The sequence below is a fragment of the Hippocampus zosterae genome, chromosome 11, assembly GCF_025434085.1.
Source record: "Hippocampus zosterae strain Florida chromosome 11, ASM2543408v3, whole genome shotgun sequence".
NCBI classification, from domain to species: domain Eukaryota; kingdom Metazoa; phylum Chordata; class Actinopteri; order Syngnathiformes; family Syngnathidae; genus Hippocampus; species Hippocampus zosterae.
The window spans coordinates 2,818,441-2,836,554 of record NC_067461.1 but is presented as its reverse complement, the minus strand read 5'-3'; the positions used below and the strand labels follow the sequence as shown (position 1 = coordinate 2,836,554).

Genomic DNA, 18,114 nt, shown 5'->3' with positions numbered 1-18,114 from the left:
TCACATCACGATTGCCTGTCTCAATTAATTTTTTTTTTTTTTTTTTTTAAACAAACGCTGCGATGGTGCTGGGCAGGTGGCGCAATAGCGTTCATGGGGCAGGACCTTTGTGTAATTCACATGCACAAAACACACACACACACACACACACACACACACACACTCATCTTCTTGGTGGGCGTGCAGTGGGCGCGATGACTAAGCCAAGGTTGGCCGTGTGCGGGAACATAATCCACTGAAAGCCAATATCCCGCCTGCTCGCCCACCACGATTTCATGGCTCAAACAGCATGCCATCAGAAATTAGCAGAGAAAGGAAGCTTGGCGCTAAAGTGTTAAAAGTCCCCCCCCCCCCCGCCCCCCTCGAAACAGAAGAAACTGTTGCTTGTGTTGTGGAGGCACCAAAAATATCAAACTGCACGGCATATCCCCCCCCCCCGATATTTAGCATTTATTGCAGGCATTCGGAAGAACTTAGGCACAGTGTAATTACTGTCATGCCCTCACATGTGGGAAAGGAGAGCCGCAGTCGCCGATGTACTTCAGCTGTTTTGAATGCAAAACGGTCAGAATTGTTAGTGAAGCGTTCGTTCGCTACGTTGTGATTCGTCCGTTGGAGCTTTACTACATCGCGGCTATTTTGCGGGTTTTCTTGCTGTTATTCTTCCTTCTAGTCAGTCCTTAAAGTGTCGGGTTATTTCTGGGTCCTTAAATTATTTTTTTTTACATTTCACCTGTAAAAAAAAATATATATTTTTTTTCTTTTTACAGATGAAATGTAAGAAAAGGCGGCCCGGTAGTCCAGTGGTTAGCACGTGGGCTTCACAGTGCAGAGGTACCGGGTTCGATTCCAGCTCCGGCCTCCCTGTGTGGAGTTTGAATGTTCTCCCCGGGCCTGTGTGGGTTTTCTCCGGGTGCTCCGGTTTCCTCCCACATTCCAAAAAACATGCGTGGCAGGTTGATAGAACACTCTAAATTGTCCCTAGGTGTGAGTGTGAGTGCGAATGGTTGTTCATTTCTGTGTGCCCTGCGATTAGCTGGCAACCGATACGGGGTGTCCCCCGCCTACTGCCCGAAGACAGCTGGGATAGGCTCCAGCACCCCCCGCGACCCTAGTGGGGATCAAGCGGCTTGGAAGATGAATGAATGAATGAATGAATGTAAGTAAAAAAATATCATTCAAAGCTGGAAACTAAACCGATGAACTTCTTTTTGCACTTGTATTGAGTTGTGAATCTACTGCAGACTCTCATCGCTCACTCAATTGCCAAAAAAATTGCCTTTAAGGTCGTTATTTTTATTGAGGAAAGTGCAGAGATGATGGAACTGGATTCGCTTGTAAACCGAGTGCATCCGTCATCAAGGTCAGCTTGTTACCCGTGTCCAACGTTTCTGGCTGCGCATTTGAGGAGCCTCCTCATTGGGCACCCGGGGAGGAAAATTTACCCCAGACGGAGTTGAGCATGACAAGGAAGCGAGTGAGCGCAAAGCAGAGAAGGGAGGGGGGGAACGGTTGGAAAGGTTGGAAACGGTCCGCGGAGGTGCGTTGGGAATAGTAAAGAAGCAACGATGCGCTCTATTTTTAGACATGAGAGGTGGGGAGAGGGTGTGGGGCGGGGGGAGGGGTGGTGTACTCCTCAGCTCCTCCTTCATTTCCCACATTCCTCCTTGGCACGTGCGGCAGACGCGAGTGTCCTGAATAGCAATCGGAAAGAAGCAGCTGGATGCTGGCAGGCTTGACATTCTGCCGTTTCTCGTCTGGAGCAATCCGACAAGGACGGGACGGGACGGGACGGGAGAGGCGTCCGCTCGGGTCGCGCACACCCACATAAGAAGGACCATCGTTGCCACTTTGACATTTGTACGATGATGAATACCCGGCAATGTCAGTCACTCCCGCAGTGGTTTTGCCTTGCTAGCTTGCCGACGCTTCGAAAGTTCACAAAAGTGATGGATGCACTGGAATGTCTCTATTTTTTTTTTTTTTCAGCTAATGATGAAGGTTTCGGGCAAAATGGAAATAATCGAAGGCTGTGTTTATGCTGCTGCTTAATTCAGATTTTTTTTTTTTTTGCCAATATGCAACATTTGATATATTCATTCATCTTCCGAGCCGCTTGATCCTCACTAGGGTCGCGGGGGGTGCTGGAGCCTATCCCAGCTGTCTTCGGGCAGTAGGCGGGGGACACCCTGAATCGGTTGCCAGCCAATCGCAGGGCACACAGACACGAACAACCATTCGCACTCACACTCACACCTAGGGACAATTTAGAGTGTTCAATCAGCCTGCCACGCATGTTTTTTGGAATGTGGGAGGAAACCGGAGCACCCGGAGAAAACCCATGCAGGCCCGGGGAGAACCTGAATCGGTTGCCAGCCAATCGCAGGGCACACAGAGACGAACAACCATTCACACTCACACGCACACCGAGGGACAATTTAGAGCGTTCAATCAGCCTGCCACGCATGTTTTTGGAATGTGGGAGGAAACCGGAGCACCCGGAGAAAACCCACGCAGGCCCGGGGAGAACATGCAAACTCCACACAGGGAGGCCGGAGCTGGAATCGAACCCGGTACCTCTGCACTGTGAAGCCGACGTGCTAACCACTGGACTACCGGGCCGCCCGCCCAGAATTTAATCAGCTCGATTTATTATTATTTTTTTTCTTCCCCCGTCGGCCTTGCCTAGCTGGAATCAGCCGGTAAATATCCGGCCGGTCGGCGTTATCCACACGCCCATATAAGGCCGCGATGCAGACAAGGGAAATTAATACCTTGTGAAATTATTCCAACAGCAAATATCGTAACTTTGACCTTGCCTTTTGTTTGTGCAAACTCCGATAAGAATGATTTCGGCACGGCGGGAATAAAAAAAGATGCGATCGGTCTAGCCGGCGTTCATATCGAGGCATGCCAGTCACCGTTCATAATGTCCGCGCAGATCAAAGAGATTGCAGATCACAGAGGGCAGGTTTTACTTATGGCATATGAGTCAAAATAAATGACTCAACAAATGCTAGAATTATATACCGCATGCATTAGCTTAAAAGCCTCGTACCATTTATTCGAGGGGGGGTTGGGGGGGGGGGGTCCAAATTTTTTGGTCAGTGCTACTCTCAGTACTCCCTAAGCAGATGTATGACAAAAATGCAATATCCTTGATTTTGGACAATACGTATTTAGTGACTCATCATGCACTTTAAACGAAGTGTCAACGGTTCTTGTTTTGGGGGGGGGGGCAATATGGCTGATGATGATTGTGTACCTTTGAGATCATAGCGGCGGCTCAAAATGCGTTCAAACGACCCGCAACAAACATTGACGCGAGTGAAATATTTGCTGTCTTGCTAACGTTTGCCCCCCCCCCCCCCCCCGAGTGGTGTTACAAGCGTTTTGAATTTGGCTCAAATATCATCTGCTTCCAATTTTTTTTTTTTTTTTTTACCGGGAGAGATGCCATTTTTCTTTTCTGATGCACAAATACACAAAATTGGGGGTTGGATGCGCCGGTGAGCAATGTCTGCCATCTAGTGTAGAACGCTGTTACTACCACTTAAGAGTGCTCAGCTGGAGCAAGCGTTTGAAAAAAAAAAATCAATCGAGGTTTCAAATTATCGCGTTAATTGCGATTAATTAAGTTACCTTCCCAGTGGATTTGTGTGGCTAGTTAAGGTAAGCCGTTTTAAGATAAAAAGAAAATATATAACATATATTTTCTTTGGGGGGGGCTATCAACTTATTGAGTCATGCAAACCAATCGATTGGCCACTCTGGGCAACAGTTGCAGAATTGGAAAAAAAAAATAACACATCCAGAGTTGTTGTTGTTGAACTCAAGTCCCCAATAAAAGCTATGAGTCACGAGTGAATCATTTCACACAGGAGGAGGGATGACTGTACTACAGCAGGGTCTGAATATGTTGCCCCCCCCCCCCCGGCCCCCCTCCTCAAACCCCCTACCCCACTGCGTCCGCCATCTCTTTGTGAGGATAAAAGCGCAGTGGAGTGGCACGCTCCTCCGAATCGGGCTCTGACAACTTCAAAGCGATACGAGAGGGATGTGAGAGGACGGAACCGGCGGGCATTCGGGGTTTTAGAGCAAAGTGGGGTGGGGAGGGGGGCTGAGGGGCTGGGGGGGTTGTTATGAGAAGGGATGTCACCAAAGCAAGAGGTGCATATCTTCGGCGCACAGGTGAAAAGAGCAGACCAAGTTCACATCAAAGGCATCAAAGAGGTGAAGAGGGACATGAGTGGGGGAGGGGGGGAGGGGGGGGGGTCGTCGCATAAAGGCAGCGGAAGAGGGAACGAGGCCAAAACAGAAGCGAGGCAGGCTGACGTGTGAGAATCGCGAGAAGGACGCTCGGCGGGGAAGAAAACGATATCCTGGATTGCGGCTGAGAAAATAAACGGCGGCGAGACGACGACGAGATTTCTTATTGCTGTTGACTTTTGAAGGCTGCAAATACGATTTGGGATTTGGCGATGGGGTGAGGAAATGTACGTGGAGGCGCAGGAGTGGAGAAGCGGCGCTTTCCTCCTGTTAATGCTCGCCGTTCCTTGCCTGAACATTTTCATCGGGGCAAAATGCAGGGAGAAGCTCGTTTACGCTTCATTCGGAGGCGGGCGGTCACGGCGTTTTTGCCGACTCGGTCCCCCGGATTGCGACGAATCTGCGCCTTCCAACGGTCGGTCGTTCATTGTGACGTTTTCCGATAAAATGGCCGCCAACTACAACGTGTCAAATGTGAACATTTGCCGATGTAAAAAAAAAAAACATGTCAGACGGTGTAAACATCCCAATTACTACCAAATGATTCCATAAGACGTGAAACGAGCAACTGCAGCATTGCTACTTCATCTCCGAAGATGTTGAGTCAGCAAATTATAACAACAACAATAATAATAATAATAATTAAATGACGTGAAAGACAATTGTAAATGGCACTGCAATTTATCCATTTTATCTTTTATGTTGCACTTAATTGAACGGTGTTTGTTGTTTTTTTTTCTTCTTTCTTCTTTCTACCTACATTCTTGCTGCTGGAGGCTGTAAATTTCCCCAGTGTGGGACAAATAAAGGATATCTCATATCTCATCTCATATCTCATCTCATATCTCATCTCATATCATATCTCATATCATATCTCATATCATATCTCATATCATATCTCATATCATATCTCATATCATATCTCATATCATATCTCATCTCTCATATCATCTCTCATCTCGAGACAATTTCATCTCATCTCTCATCTCATCTCTCATCTCATCTCACATCTCATCTCACATCTCATCTCATCTCGAGACAATTTCATCTCTCATCTCACATCTCATCTCTCATATCTCATCTCACATCTCATCTCATCTCATCTCGAGACAATTTCATCTCATCTCATCTCGAGACAATTTCATCTCATCTCACATCTCATCTCTCATCACATCTCTCATCTCACATCTCATCTCTCATCTCACATCTCATCTCTCATATCTCATCTCAACTCACATCTCATCTCATCTCGAGACAATTTCATCTCATCTCATCTCGAGACAATTTCATCTCATCTCACATCTCTCATCTCTCATCTCTCATCCCTCATCCCTCATCCCACATCCCACATCTCTCATCTCACATCATCTCGAGACAATTTCATCTCATCTCATCTCGAGACAATTTCATCCTTGGTTTTCCCTTGACCACACATGTTAAGGATGTGGCGCCGTGCCTCCGGAAGTACACGGTCACAAAGACTTTTTTGTTTTTTGGGTCCTTGTAGGCCAGACAACGACGAGACCCAATTCGGCCACTATCTTAACGCCCAGGCTGACTTCGACCCTTACATAATCCAAAGTGACGGGACTAAAAGGCTCCAGCCGGGGCAGCCGTACACCGATTGGCAGGTGCGGGGGGCGAGGGTGTGTGTATGTGTGTGTGGGGAGGGGGGGTGGCTTAGAAGCAGACAGAGTGCCCATTTCTTCGCTGCCTTAACACATGGCAGCTCAAATTGAGATATCGCCATTAGAAAAATTCCCGTATTTTCATCGATCGCCACAGGTGGTGCGCTGATGGGATTTCTCGCGTGGTGGCAATACTCTGTCGAGAGGCCAAACTTTATATTCGATCACGTCGAATCGTAAACGTTACAGCGGCTCGAGCCGTCGGGCCCAGAAGGAAAACGTCAAGGAATAATTTAGACTAGGTGGGAATGTCGTCATTGTTTTCTGTATTTGATTTTTTTTTAAATTTTGATTTTGATTTTTTTTTTTTTTGTTGCAGATGGGAAAATGGAGCAATCAATAGCACTCTCTTCCAGAGATGGTTCAATAGCTCCTTTCATCACGTCCAGTGCCGTTAACCCCGGTGCGCTTTTCGAGTGCCTTGTGACGCAGGTACCGATCCAATAAGTCCCTTTTTTTTTCTTCTTCTTCTTTTTTTTCTATTTTCTCTCTCTCGGTTGATCACAACAGCAGTTGCAAAAATTGCAAGGCATTTTAGAATCGTGGAATGAAGGTGAATGTGACCCACAGTGAGGTACATGTACAAACTGTGGACACATTATTATTATTAATATTTTTTTTTGTTTTTTTTTTAAATAAACCACGATGTGTACTTGATTTTGCCGACTTTTACCTTACCTTTACTTACCACAACCATGCTCCATGTACAGCACTTTGTGTGCGGCGATGGCTGTTTGAAGGTCCTCTATAAATACTGTTGACTTGACGTGACCTTTCAAGACTAATTTTTTGTATTTTATACACACACACATACACACACACACACACACACACACAGTTCTTACACTATACTGTGTGTATGCGGCAGACGGAATTCACTCAAATCAAGCAGCCCTCCAAGTATCGCCAACTTCGCCGAGCAAGTATGCGCCGCGGAACGGAAGCTAACGCCGCTAGCGAAGGCTAATCCTTGCATCGAACAACGCACTGCAGCTCTGCTTACCTTTTGGCTTTTTGATGTGAGGCTGTTATTCAGACTGTCAATATATTTTTCTAATATTTTGGGGCAGTGGAATGGGGGGGGCGACAACATCCCCCCCCCGCAAATTAATAAATAAATAAAATTAGCCATCAGTTGCATGCGGATGTTCGCTATTTGCTATGTTAGCTCGAGTCGACACTAACGCGACTGCCGAATGTTCCAACTGTTAATTAACTCACATTTGATCGCAGCTTCACACGGCGCAAAGTGTGAATCTTTTTGTCTCGCCGCTTGTTCATTATTTTCACAGCCGAACGCCTCGAAAAACAACATATAGCCGCCGACGCTGGTGCCGACCGGTGGATGATCTCATACCGTGGCCGCTATTGACTGTGGCGGGCACGTGCGACGCCCCCGCCCCCTCTAATTGCTATTTAGGTATTGACCGCCGCAAATATGGACACGATGGATTACAAAGTCGAGAGCCAATCGTCCACGCTGGGGGGCCATGGCGACGCGCGCTTCCATAATTTGCACTCGCGGCCGCGGTAACGTGCGCGTTTGCCCACACGGGGAGCAGATGTACAAAAGATTTCTCCTCTAATCTCGTAATTATAGATCAGCCCACCTCACCCGCCCTCCATCTTTCTCTGTTTCCTAATCTTCTGGTTATAGATTGAGGGAGACGGGCAAAAAAAAAAAAGTCAAGGGGGGGGTTGCTACACAATCACTCCAAAAGCATCAACCGCCATCTTTGTCGAACATAAAGGAAGTTTGGCTGTATGCGGCTGTCTTCTCCATGAAGACGCGTCACATGACCCGTGGCGTCTTCATGCTGGTTCTGATCTCGCCAGAGAGAATACAAGATGACTTTTTTTTGGGGGGGGGGGGGTATGAGCAAGGCGGCATCGAATAAATAATGTAATAATCCAGTTCACCGGCAGGAAGAGGCTCTCCCATCAGACAATCACTTAAGGCGGGCGGCGCTGATGACATCGTGTGTGATTTCACTGCGAGGTCGTCTTCATTTTATTACAATTTGCACTCTTGTCTGGTTCCTCCAATGTTGTCACTGCGGCTCAAGTTGTTTTTTTTTTTTTTTTTGGAGAGTTTATCCCCCCCAAAAAATCGATTTTAAATCGGTCGATCGTCACCAGCGGGTCAAATCATACATACCAAGGCTTTGTTCTGTTTTACCATCATGGTTATTATTATCGAATCTGATAGTTTGCCCGGATACAAGCGGCCGAAATGAGTTTTCTCCGCAGGGTGTCCGGGCTCTCCCTTAGAGATAAGGTGAGAAGCTCAGACATCCGGGAGGGGCTCCGAGTCGAGCCGCTTCTCCTCCACATCGAGAGGAGCCAGGTGAGGTGGCTTGGGCATCTTATTCGGATGCCTCCTGAACGCCTCCCTGGTGAGGTGTTCCGGTCATGTCCCACCGGGAGGAGACCCCGAGGAAGACCCAGGACACGCTGGAGAGACTATGTCACCCAGCTTGCCTGGGAACGACTCGGGATCCCCCGGGGGAGAGCTGGACGAAGTAGCTAGGGAGAGGGAAGTCTGGGCTTCCCTGCTAAAGCTGTTGCCCCCGCGACGCGGCCCCGGATAAGCGGTAGATGATGGATGGATAGTTTGCCCATCTGGATGAAAAATATTCAAAAAGGAAGCCTTCCGAAAATATCCAAACAGTTGCCTCCGGTATTTTGGACGATTCTGAAAAACGTAATGTTTGAAAACATTTGCGATTAATCATCACCAAAATGTATGCGGAATTTTCTAGCGATGCCCACTTTGACCTCTGGAAATAGTCCGAGATATTTTGGATTGAAGGTGTTTTCCTTTTTTTATCGAAAAACATCAACGTCGCTTCATATCAGAAAACTACGATCGCTGTTCTGCAAAATGATTGTGGACAAACTCAAGCCCCGCCCCCTTGAGTTTGACACCTATTTATAAAGGCGATCCTTCTCATCTTTTACAAAGGTGGAAGTGGGCGTCAGTCAAAATGTCCATGTGAATCTGATATTATGTGAAAATGAAGCTTTTTTTTTTTTTATTTTAAATTTCCAACGCTTACGTGAAGCATTTTAGACAGTCCACCATTCGAATATGCGCTATTGAAAACGTAAGACCAACGTTCAATCATGCCATACATTCAAACCCGATCACTGATGACGGCGCTAGCTTTTACGACGAGACGTCTGGATGGAAAGGTGTGTTGATTTGAATCGGGCCTTTGCCACCCGTTAAAAAAAAAAAAAAATTACATAATGACAGTAATTCTATTGAATGCCGTCGACGCGACTGCGTCTTCTCAAGCGCTCCGAGGGAGAAGAGAAACGAGAGAAATCACACAGCCGCGCGCTCCCCCTTTTACCTCATTTGCCGCAAAGCCAGCATGTCACCGGGGGGGAGAGCGCTTACGTCAAAAACGATCCGTATTGACACGCGTGTAAAGCCCCCCCGCTATGCAAAACAGGACACTTTCCTCCATGCATCGGAGAGAATAATAACGGCGCGAAATACCGGCGCTTGGAACAAAAAGCGCCATCGGTGTCTCCGTTGCGGATTAATGGATCCGCAAACGAGACAATAGCCAAAGTGGCTTGCCGGGAGAACGTTTTAGTGGCAGCCGAGATGTAAATATGAGTGGACCGGCAGCTCAGCAGTCAAGACACTTGACGGGATAATGGTGCGTTTCAGCGCCGCGCCGGATTGCCATTCCCCCCTTGGGGGGAAAATGGCCGTCTTCCGAGACGTTGTTGGCAACAATTGAAAGATTAAAAACAATAGAAAGGAAAGGAAATGGAAGACGTCAACTCGCGGGTCGATTTCGGCAGAAGGCGGCCACCGACGGGGAAAGGTCAAAGGTCACGACAACAGAAATAAATCGGAAGAAATTGTGTTTTGAAGTCCGGTTCAAAATAACAGCAGAAGCAGAATAAAAATAACAATGCCGTACAACAAAGGATTCCTATTTTTTTTTTTTTGCAGCACAACAAATCGCATTTGCGCAATACGTTTTGATTCACAACTGCACCGATCCTCACTTGCCAAAGGGCGGCGCCGTTCTGCTCTTTCGAGCCTTTGTGCTGCTGCGTCGTCGCGAGACAACTGGCAAGTAACGGCGTATTAAAAAAGATTTATATTTGACGCCGCGTGTCGCGCGGCACACGAAAAGGCCCCGGCCGGCGAGCTCCGATGTCCCCCCCCCCCTCCCGGCCCCCCTTGTGAACTTGTGTTTTTAGGCTTGCATGAAAAATTCAGCTCGCTCGCGCCCGACATCACGCTACGCGTCGCCATATTATTCATGCCACGCACACGAGATTGGACACACACATGCGCTAGGGGCTGGGTGGGGGGGGGGGGGGGGTTACATCTCTCTCGATTTCTTTGGGGTGGCAGGAGGGGGGGGGGATATCCTGGAGAGTTTGGCTGTCCTGCCGCCAAGCCATTCTTTTTCGTATGACCGGTATCTATGAAGCGTGTTTTACAATCATGCCCCTATGGCTAAAAAGCGAAGCGTGGAGAGTCTTTGTGAATGATTGAACGGGGCAATCATTGCAAGTAGCCTCTCAAATATTCACACACATACTCTCTCTCTCTCTTTCTTGCACTCTCACTCATTTCCTCTCTTTGTATTATGATGATATACTGTCTGCTTCTTACTTAATCGTCTCGCAATGTTCGTGGTTGGTTAAAAACAAAACACTACAGTACACGTGGTTCCTCAGTGTTTAGCTATTAGAAGACCAAAGGGAGGGAGTGGTGGGGGGGCGTCGGTCACAGATTTTCCATCGCGGCGAGTTGGCATTTGCAAAGGTCAATTGCCAGGGTGAGGGTTATGAGTCACCGACTGTAATTTTGTTTACTGTTGGCCATTTTGGCCGCGCTGGGCCATGTTGCTCGGTGCGCGGCGGGTCTTGAAGAGAAAGAAATGGGGGGGGGGAGGGGCGATTGGGTTTGCGAACGTGGGGACTCGGACGGCAAGGCAGAAGAAAAACAAAACGGCGACACAACAGGGGAAACGACGCGTTTACTGGAGGTGAAGTGGAGTCATTAGCTAATTTAGCGATTTTTTTAAATTTTATTTTTTTTTGCAAATTTTTTTCTTCTCAGTATGAGAACCATGCAAACTATTGTGTTGAGGTGTTTTATTCTTTTTTTTTCCTCTAATTTTACAAAACAGGTCCTGTACTGTGGACGGTGTTGGGACTCTTGGCTACGGGTACTGGTCTCCAAGGTCAGCAGGTCAACATGGCCACTTGTCCGTCCGTCCGTCCGTCCATCCCATGGATGCAGCTTTACGGGGCCTGAGTTTGAAGCACTTCTTTTAACTGGCATGAACCAGAGAACTCCCCTGTGCTCTTGTTACGCAACTCCCAACGGTAACTATTGAGGAGACGACAGCGTGCTAATATCAACATTGATTGCGGTGTTTACACAGCAAGTTTATGACGAGAAGCGGGTCAAGAGCACCTGTCATCCGCCTGACCCGAGACCCCCCCTCCCTTCCCATTGAAGTTTGACCCCCCAAGTCATTCCAGAAGCGGCGTTTTCATCCTGGCTGCCGTCACGGGCCTTTTCCCTTTTTCGCGGCGCCGTGTATGTAGGTCAGGAAAGTGCGCGCCAGAACAAAGGTCTGCTCGAAGCAAAGAGGCAGGTTGTGTGTGTGAAAGCATGAAGCGCACCCCCCCCCCCCACCAAAAAAAAAAAAGCCGACGAGAGGATGCTTTTGTTCCGGCTGAGCTTTCGGCGCCGTCCGTCTGTGGAGTGATTGTTTATAATTGAACAGCCAAGCAATTCTTTGCTTATCCGTCATTCCTTCTGAACGTGTGCCAGCCAACGAGCCGTTGTCAATCCTCGCCAATCGACCGCCCACTTGGCAGCCAGGCCTGCGACAATCTGACAATTTCAAGACGTGGCCACACGGACCACACAGTCAGGGAAAAAACCCCAAGCCAAAAGGTAAGCAGAGCTGCAAGGACTTTGCTGAAAATGCACACATCGGCGCCCCCTGAAGGCAGTAAGCTGAAGTGGACGCAGTGGTTGCTGGGATATTTGCACCTATATGGCAACGCTGATTATTTGAAGTGCTGCTTTCCGCGAGTGAAAACGTCTGTTTTGTCTACTTAGATGGGCACGTTAACCCGTCGCTCATCATTCATTCATTCATTCATTCATTCATCTTCCGTACCACTTGATCCTCACTAGGGTCGCGGGGGGTGCTGGAGCCTATCCCAGCTGTCTCCGGGCAGTAGGCGGGGGACACCCTGAATTGGTTGCCAGCCAATCGCAGGGCACACAGAGACGAACAACCATCCGCACTCACACTCACACCTAGGGACAATTTAGAGTGTTCAATCAGCCTGCCATGCATATTTTTGGAATGTGGGAGGAAACCGGAGCACCCGGAGAAAACCCACGCAGGCCCGGGGACAACATGCAAACTCCACACAGGGAGGCCGGAGCTGGAATCGAACCCGGTACCTCTGCACTGTGAAGCCCACGTGCTAACCACTGGACTAGCGGGCTGCCCCGTCGCTCATCATATTTATCATTATTCCAGGCCGGCCCGGGTAGCCGTCCCGTTTTCGGCGACAGCCAGTCGGCATCGAGGACGTGCTTACTCTGACGTACCACTAGAGGGAGCCCCAGTAAACATCTTGTCGAGTCAAATCCATCCAGTTTCGTGCCAAATTTACTGTTTTGGCTCAGGATGTGAACCAACCTGAGTCACTTTTCTTTGGTTACTTCCTGAAGATGATGACTCAAGGCAGCAAATGCTTTTTTGTGTGCCACCAGCCCACCAAATCCTGTCCCACCCCGGCAATGATATCGCACTAGCACGCAAGTGCTATTAGTGGGGGGACTACGGTATCATGCTAAGCGCATCCGCTTCCCGCCGCGCGGGAGCAGATGGAGAACAGTGGCGCTCCCCGAACGGTGAAGCGGGCGAAATGGCAAAAATTGACTGCACGCCTGACTCATGCGCAGGTAAGATGAGAAAATGTTCACTTTATGGCTGCACGTGAACGTGAAGCAAATCATCAAACGGCCCATCGGGCAGCGCTACATGTTCTCGATGCATAGCTCGCACTTGATTATGGGAGCCTAGCCCATCCATCCATCATCTACCGCTTATCCGGGGCCGGGTCGCGGGGGCAACAGCTTTAGCAGGGAAGCCCAGACTTCCCTCTCTCCCTAGCTACTTCTTCCAGCTCTCCCCGGGGGATCCCGAGTCGTTCCCAGGCAAGCTGGGTGACATAGTCTCTCCAGCGTGTCCTGGGTCTTCCCCGGGGTCTCCTCCCGGTGGGACATGCCCGGAACACCTCACCAGGGAGGCGCTCAGGAGGCATCCGAATCAGATGCCCAAGCCACCTCATCTGGCTCCGCTCGATGTGGAGGAGAAGCGGCTCGACTCGGAGCCCCTCCCGGATGACCGAGCTTCTCACTTTAAGCCTAGCATCAAGGCTAAGTGAATTTGGCTTCATGCTTTTTTACACGCCAGCGAGGAGGAGACTAAAATGGATCAGCCCCCCACCCCCTCCGCCCCCACCCCTTTTTTTTCTTTGTTATCTTTTTGTGGCTAATAAAGTCTGGGCCACCGGGGAACAGAAGCCTCTCCTGTCGGCAGGGAAGCAATTTCCACAAATGGTTTCATCGTCAACGCATCAAAAGATTGCGATCAAATGAACAGCGTGCGCACGCTCGTCCATCTTTATGTCACATTACAGGTGTTAAAATTAGAATCCCGCCTCGAGTTTGAAACATTTTATCTTCCAATTAAGGCTCCAACCCAAAAATCCTCTATCTTTGCCAACCGAGCGTATACGCATGCAGAATTTAAAACGGGATTTCACGGCGTGTCATTTGCCTTCGTGTTCAGGAACATGTTTAAAAAAAAAAAAAAAAAAAGAAGAAGAACCCCCCCCCCCCAAGAAGTGAATAAAAGCAATCAAGTGCACTGTGTGAATGTTGCATCAGACCATAATGGGTTCATGAATGTGTTTGACGTGTGAAGCAGGGTTGGATTAAGTTATCTTGTTACCACCCCCCTCACCCCCCCCCCGCCTTTTTTTTTGTCCATCCTCCAAATATACTCCACTAACTTTGCTCACATTCTGCCGGTGCCACTTCTCCTCCATGAATGCAGACAAAAATGCTTTCAACCGATATTGTTAACGATGCCAGCAGTCCAAACAGTCGCCGCACACCTCATCAGCTGATATCGCCATACGCTGTACCCCCCCCCCCCCCCCCACCCCCCTTCCAAAATTAGGAGCACTCTTTTGGAAAAAGCCGAGTACTGTTGCAAAATGACGGGGGGCGGGGATAAAAAAAAACAACACACATCTGCAGCAGATGGACGAATAGGAATCCAAGGGACCCATATTGGATGATGCTGTATCAATAATATATCATATATATATATTTTTTTTTTACATTATTTTCTCATCAGCCAACGCACACATTTGACATTAAAAGAAGCTCTCGACACACCAACAAACAGGAAAAAGTATTCGCCAAAAATATCCATTTCCTGAAATGATGTTGATCCCATCTCAACTCCTGCACGCTAACATCAATAGTAAGAAGAGTAGAAGAAGAAATTTGTGCTCACAGATTATAATGAAAATATGCCTTTTGAGTATTGTCGAGTAAAAAAAAAAAAAAAAAAATATATATATATATATATATATATATATATATATATATATCACTCCGGGCGGCCCAGTAGTCCAGTGGTTAGCACATCGGCTTCACAGTGCAGAGGTGCCGGGTTCGATTCCAGCTCCGGCCTCCCTGTGTGGAGTTTGCATGTTCTCCCCGGGCCTGCGTGGGTTTTCTCCGGGTGCTCCGGTTTCCTCCCACATTCCAAAAACATGCGTGGCAGGCTGATTGAACACTCTAAAATTGTCCCTAGGTGTGAGTGTGAGTGCGAATGGTTGTTCGTCTCTGTGTGCCCTGCGATTGGCTGGCAACCGATTCAGGGTGTCCCCCGCCGACTGCCCGAAGACAGCTGGGATGGGCTCCAGCACCCCCCGCGACCCTAGTGAGGATCAAGCGGCTCGGAAGACGAACGAACGAACGAATATATCACTCCCGGAATGCCATGCTAACTTTTTGTTAGCCTGTCAGCTAAACCTTAAATACCTTGACGTTAGCATTAGCGCTGGCAATCTTTCTAGAACAAAGTTTGTCTTTGCATTTACATGTCATTCTTTTTGCTGCGTGATTCGTTTTGCAGTCGGGCGGCTTCGAGCGCGCTCGGGGGGGAGGGCAAACGGCACACAAGCGGCACGCGGTCCTCGTCGGGCAGACGCCGAAAAGCGCAGATGGGATCTCTGAACGTACCTTCCTGTAAACGATCATGTTGGGGGACTCGTCCGCTACCCCGTTGGTCCCCTGCCCGCCGCTGTTGGTCTGCGCCATGGTCCAGTATAAGCCGCTCTTCCGCAGGAAACGTCGGGTGCTCCTGCGACGGACAGAACGGATATTGGAGTGTGTCGGCGGGACAATGGTGCCTAAAAGGGCCCGTCTCGCTCTTACCGGATCCTGTTTAAACATATTTGACATTTACTCGCGGGACAAATGTGCTGCTCTCTTTTGCTGCTTGTGCACCTGTTCACGTCCCGCATGGTCTTGACAAGGATGGTGATTCTTTTTTTTTCTTTTTTTTTTAACCCAATGTCCATTTTTGGAAGAGGATGCAAAATTTCATGTAGCACGAGAAGTCTTCCCACGGGGTCCTTCTGCGCTCAGATGCTTTTAGCATTTCCTCATTGTGCAGAGCGTCCTTCCTGCTTTGTTTACATTCCAGCACCCGAGGTTCTAAATTCTAAACCAGGACATGTATGGTTGTGCACGTCATATGTCAAAAAGGACTCTTCCACTGAAGCCCCCCCGACCAACTCAAGGTGTCATCCGTCATCTGTGAGAGTCTCTGGCGCCCCCCACTGTGACCCTGTTCCGGATGCGAGTGTCGAAAATGACCGTCTTGTGACTCTAGATGAAATAGGCTACTTTGCAGGATGCCGAGAGGTAAGCAGAGCTGCGCTGAGTTTTTTTGTGTAAAAAGTGCTGTCGCCGCAAGCGAAAATGCTTTTGTCTTTCAGGTCGTTTGTTTTTTGGTGGTTTTTTTTCCTCCCGAGCTCAGCTTCCGCCTGTGGAATCGGCTTTCTTCATTCAACCCGGCAACAGGGGCGCTGCCAGGAATACTTGAGAAACTTTACCCCCCTGCCCCCGCCCCCTTAAGGTGAGCAACTAATGCGCATGCCTTTTTGAGATAAACGTAAATCATGCATAAAAATTACCATTCAGGGACCGCACAAGAATGCTCAACAAAACATTTGGTGCGACTAATCTTGTGCATTTTTCCACAAAAATCAACTCAAAATGTTTCTATTATTCAGGTTCTATGTCATTCCAAATCGGTTGGAGTGGAAAGTGCAAAAAAAGCCACCTGTGCCATCTAGTGGTAGACGGTGATATTACAACTTCAAACTAAGCTCAAACTCATTTTAAAAAAATAAAAAGCTCGCCGATGATTTGATTTCGAAAAAGTTGGTGCATGTGTACAAGCCGCCTCGAACCGGAAATTCAAAAATAATCCGCAACCGGGCCATATTCCGCAACGCTTATCGTGTTCTGGGGGGGTCACAGGGGAGCTGTAGCCGACATCGGACGACGCCCCGGATCGGTCGCTTGTCAGTCATACGGGACGTAAAGAGACAAACATTCACACCATCGCCGCCGAGTGTGATGCGAGCCCCCGGCGGCCTGCGCGGCAAGTCGGACGAATGCGCCACATTGTGACACGCCGATGAACAGTCATTTTGGTATTTTTTTGCCCGATGTCGGGGACGCACCGTTAAAATGTCTCGGCCAAAGATGAGAGCAACCGCAGATGCAGTCGGAACAGCACACCGTCCCTGGAGGAGGTCCTCCACAATGCAGCTAAGACACAGCAGCCACTCTGAGGGGGGCTCACGCAGCCAAATGGAGCGTTCCGTCGTCATTGCCGTTATTTATCCCCCCCCCACCCCCCGCGCACACAACATGAAATAGCCCCCCTCCTCCCTTCTCCTCCACTTACGTCGCGTGCATGCATGAGAAAAAAAAACCACGAAAAGAAAGAATGCAAGAAAGCACGAAGTGGCGCGTGCATGCGAGGTGCGCGTGCACGAGGCCGCCTTGTGTGTCTCGGGCAGCACCTTGGACAGCGATCAACAACGCCCCTCGTCCGCGCGTAAACACACAACAAGACAAGACAACAACAAATAAAAGCAAGCGAGGAGAAAGACGAGGACAGTCGGCGGTGTGTATGGAGAGTGCGAGCGAGGAGGGGGGGGGGGGGGGTTGTTCACCTGAAAAAAAAGCGCAGCCACCCCCCCACACACCACCACCAAGGCTGGTGGGACCCGTGGATCGGGACGTGCGCGGACGCCGTGGATCCAGCCGGCCTCGAGCGTTGTCAAGCGGCGCGCCGAGGAAGGCGAGGCGGGCTCATCGGTGGCTCCGGGAGGCGGACATTCGGCGGGCGATTCGCTCCCCGTCTCGCTCTTTTGCTCGCCGACACTCGCCGCGCTTCTTCCTCCCCGCTATGCTGCCGAGCAAGCAAGCAGGCAAGCAAGCAGGCGCGCACCCTCGCCGCGCCGTGGACGCGCATCGATCCGGGACCAATCGCGTGCGCGGAATAAGTTGCGGCCCGTTTTGAGGAACGCTGAGTTCCCGAATAGAATCGACCTCCAGCGCGTTGATAGAAAGTCGTCGACGTGTTCATTCGAACTACAAATTGCTCGTCACGCCAAACAACAGTAGGTTGAACCTTAAAAATAAAAAAAATAAACAAATCTCAATCAGTGTGCTTCGAAATATTAGGTATGAAAGATTTAGGTGGACCATATGAAATGATCAAATTTCTCTCATTCCAAAATGATTTACTAAGCCTACAAATAACATTTTTTTTGTTTTATTGATTGCTCTCTTTCTCTCTCCATATATATATATAATTTAATTTTGTGTGTGTGTGTGTATATATATATATATATATTCATTCATTCATTCATTCATCTTCCGAGCTGCTTGCTCCTCACTAGGGTCGCGGGGGGTGCTGGAGCCGATCCCAGCTGTCTTCGGGCAGTAGGCGGGGGACACCCTGAATCGGTTGCC

General features: G+C 49.0%; 2 protein-coding genes across 4 annotated transcripts in view; both read right to left on the bottom strand.

The window, feature by feature from the left end:
- Positions 1–17,640, bottom strand: part of rgs7a (regulator of G protein signaling 7a) — a 120,126-nt gene extending 102,486 nt beyond the window's left edge. The window contains exons 1-2 of one of the 3 annotated variants that reach the window (XM_052079764.1): positions 17,310–17,640; positions 15,298–15,418 (exon numbers count right to left, since the gene is read on the bottom strand). In XM_052079764.1, coding sequence (XP_051935724.1) covers positions 15,298–15,375 — 78 coding nt within the window. In that variant the 5' untranslated portion in view covers positions 15,376–15,418; positions 17,310–17,640. Of the gene's footprint in view, positions 1–15,297; positions 15,419–16,811; positions 16,974–17,309 lie in introns of those variants that run through there. The other 2 variants (XM_052079762.1, XM_052079763.1) reach the window with 2 other exon arrangements.
- fam13c (family with sequence similarity 13 member C) overlaps positions 1–18,114 on the bottom strand; it is a 386,051-nt gene that overhangs the window by 275,854 nt on the left and 92,083 nt on the right. The gene's annotated exons all lie outside the window — the stretch shown is intronic.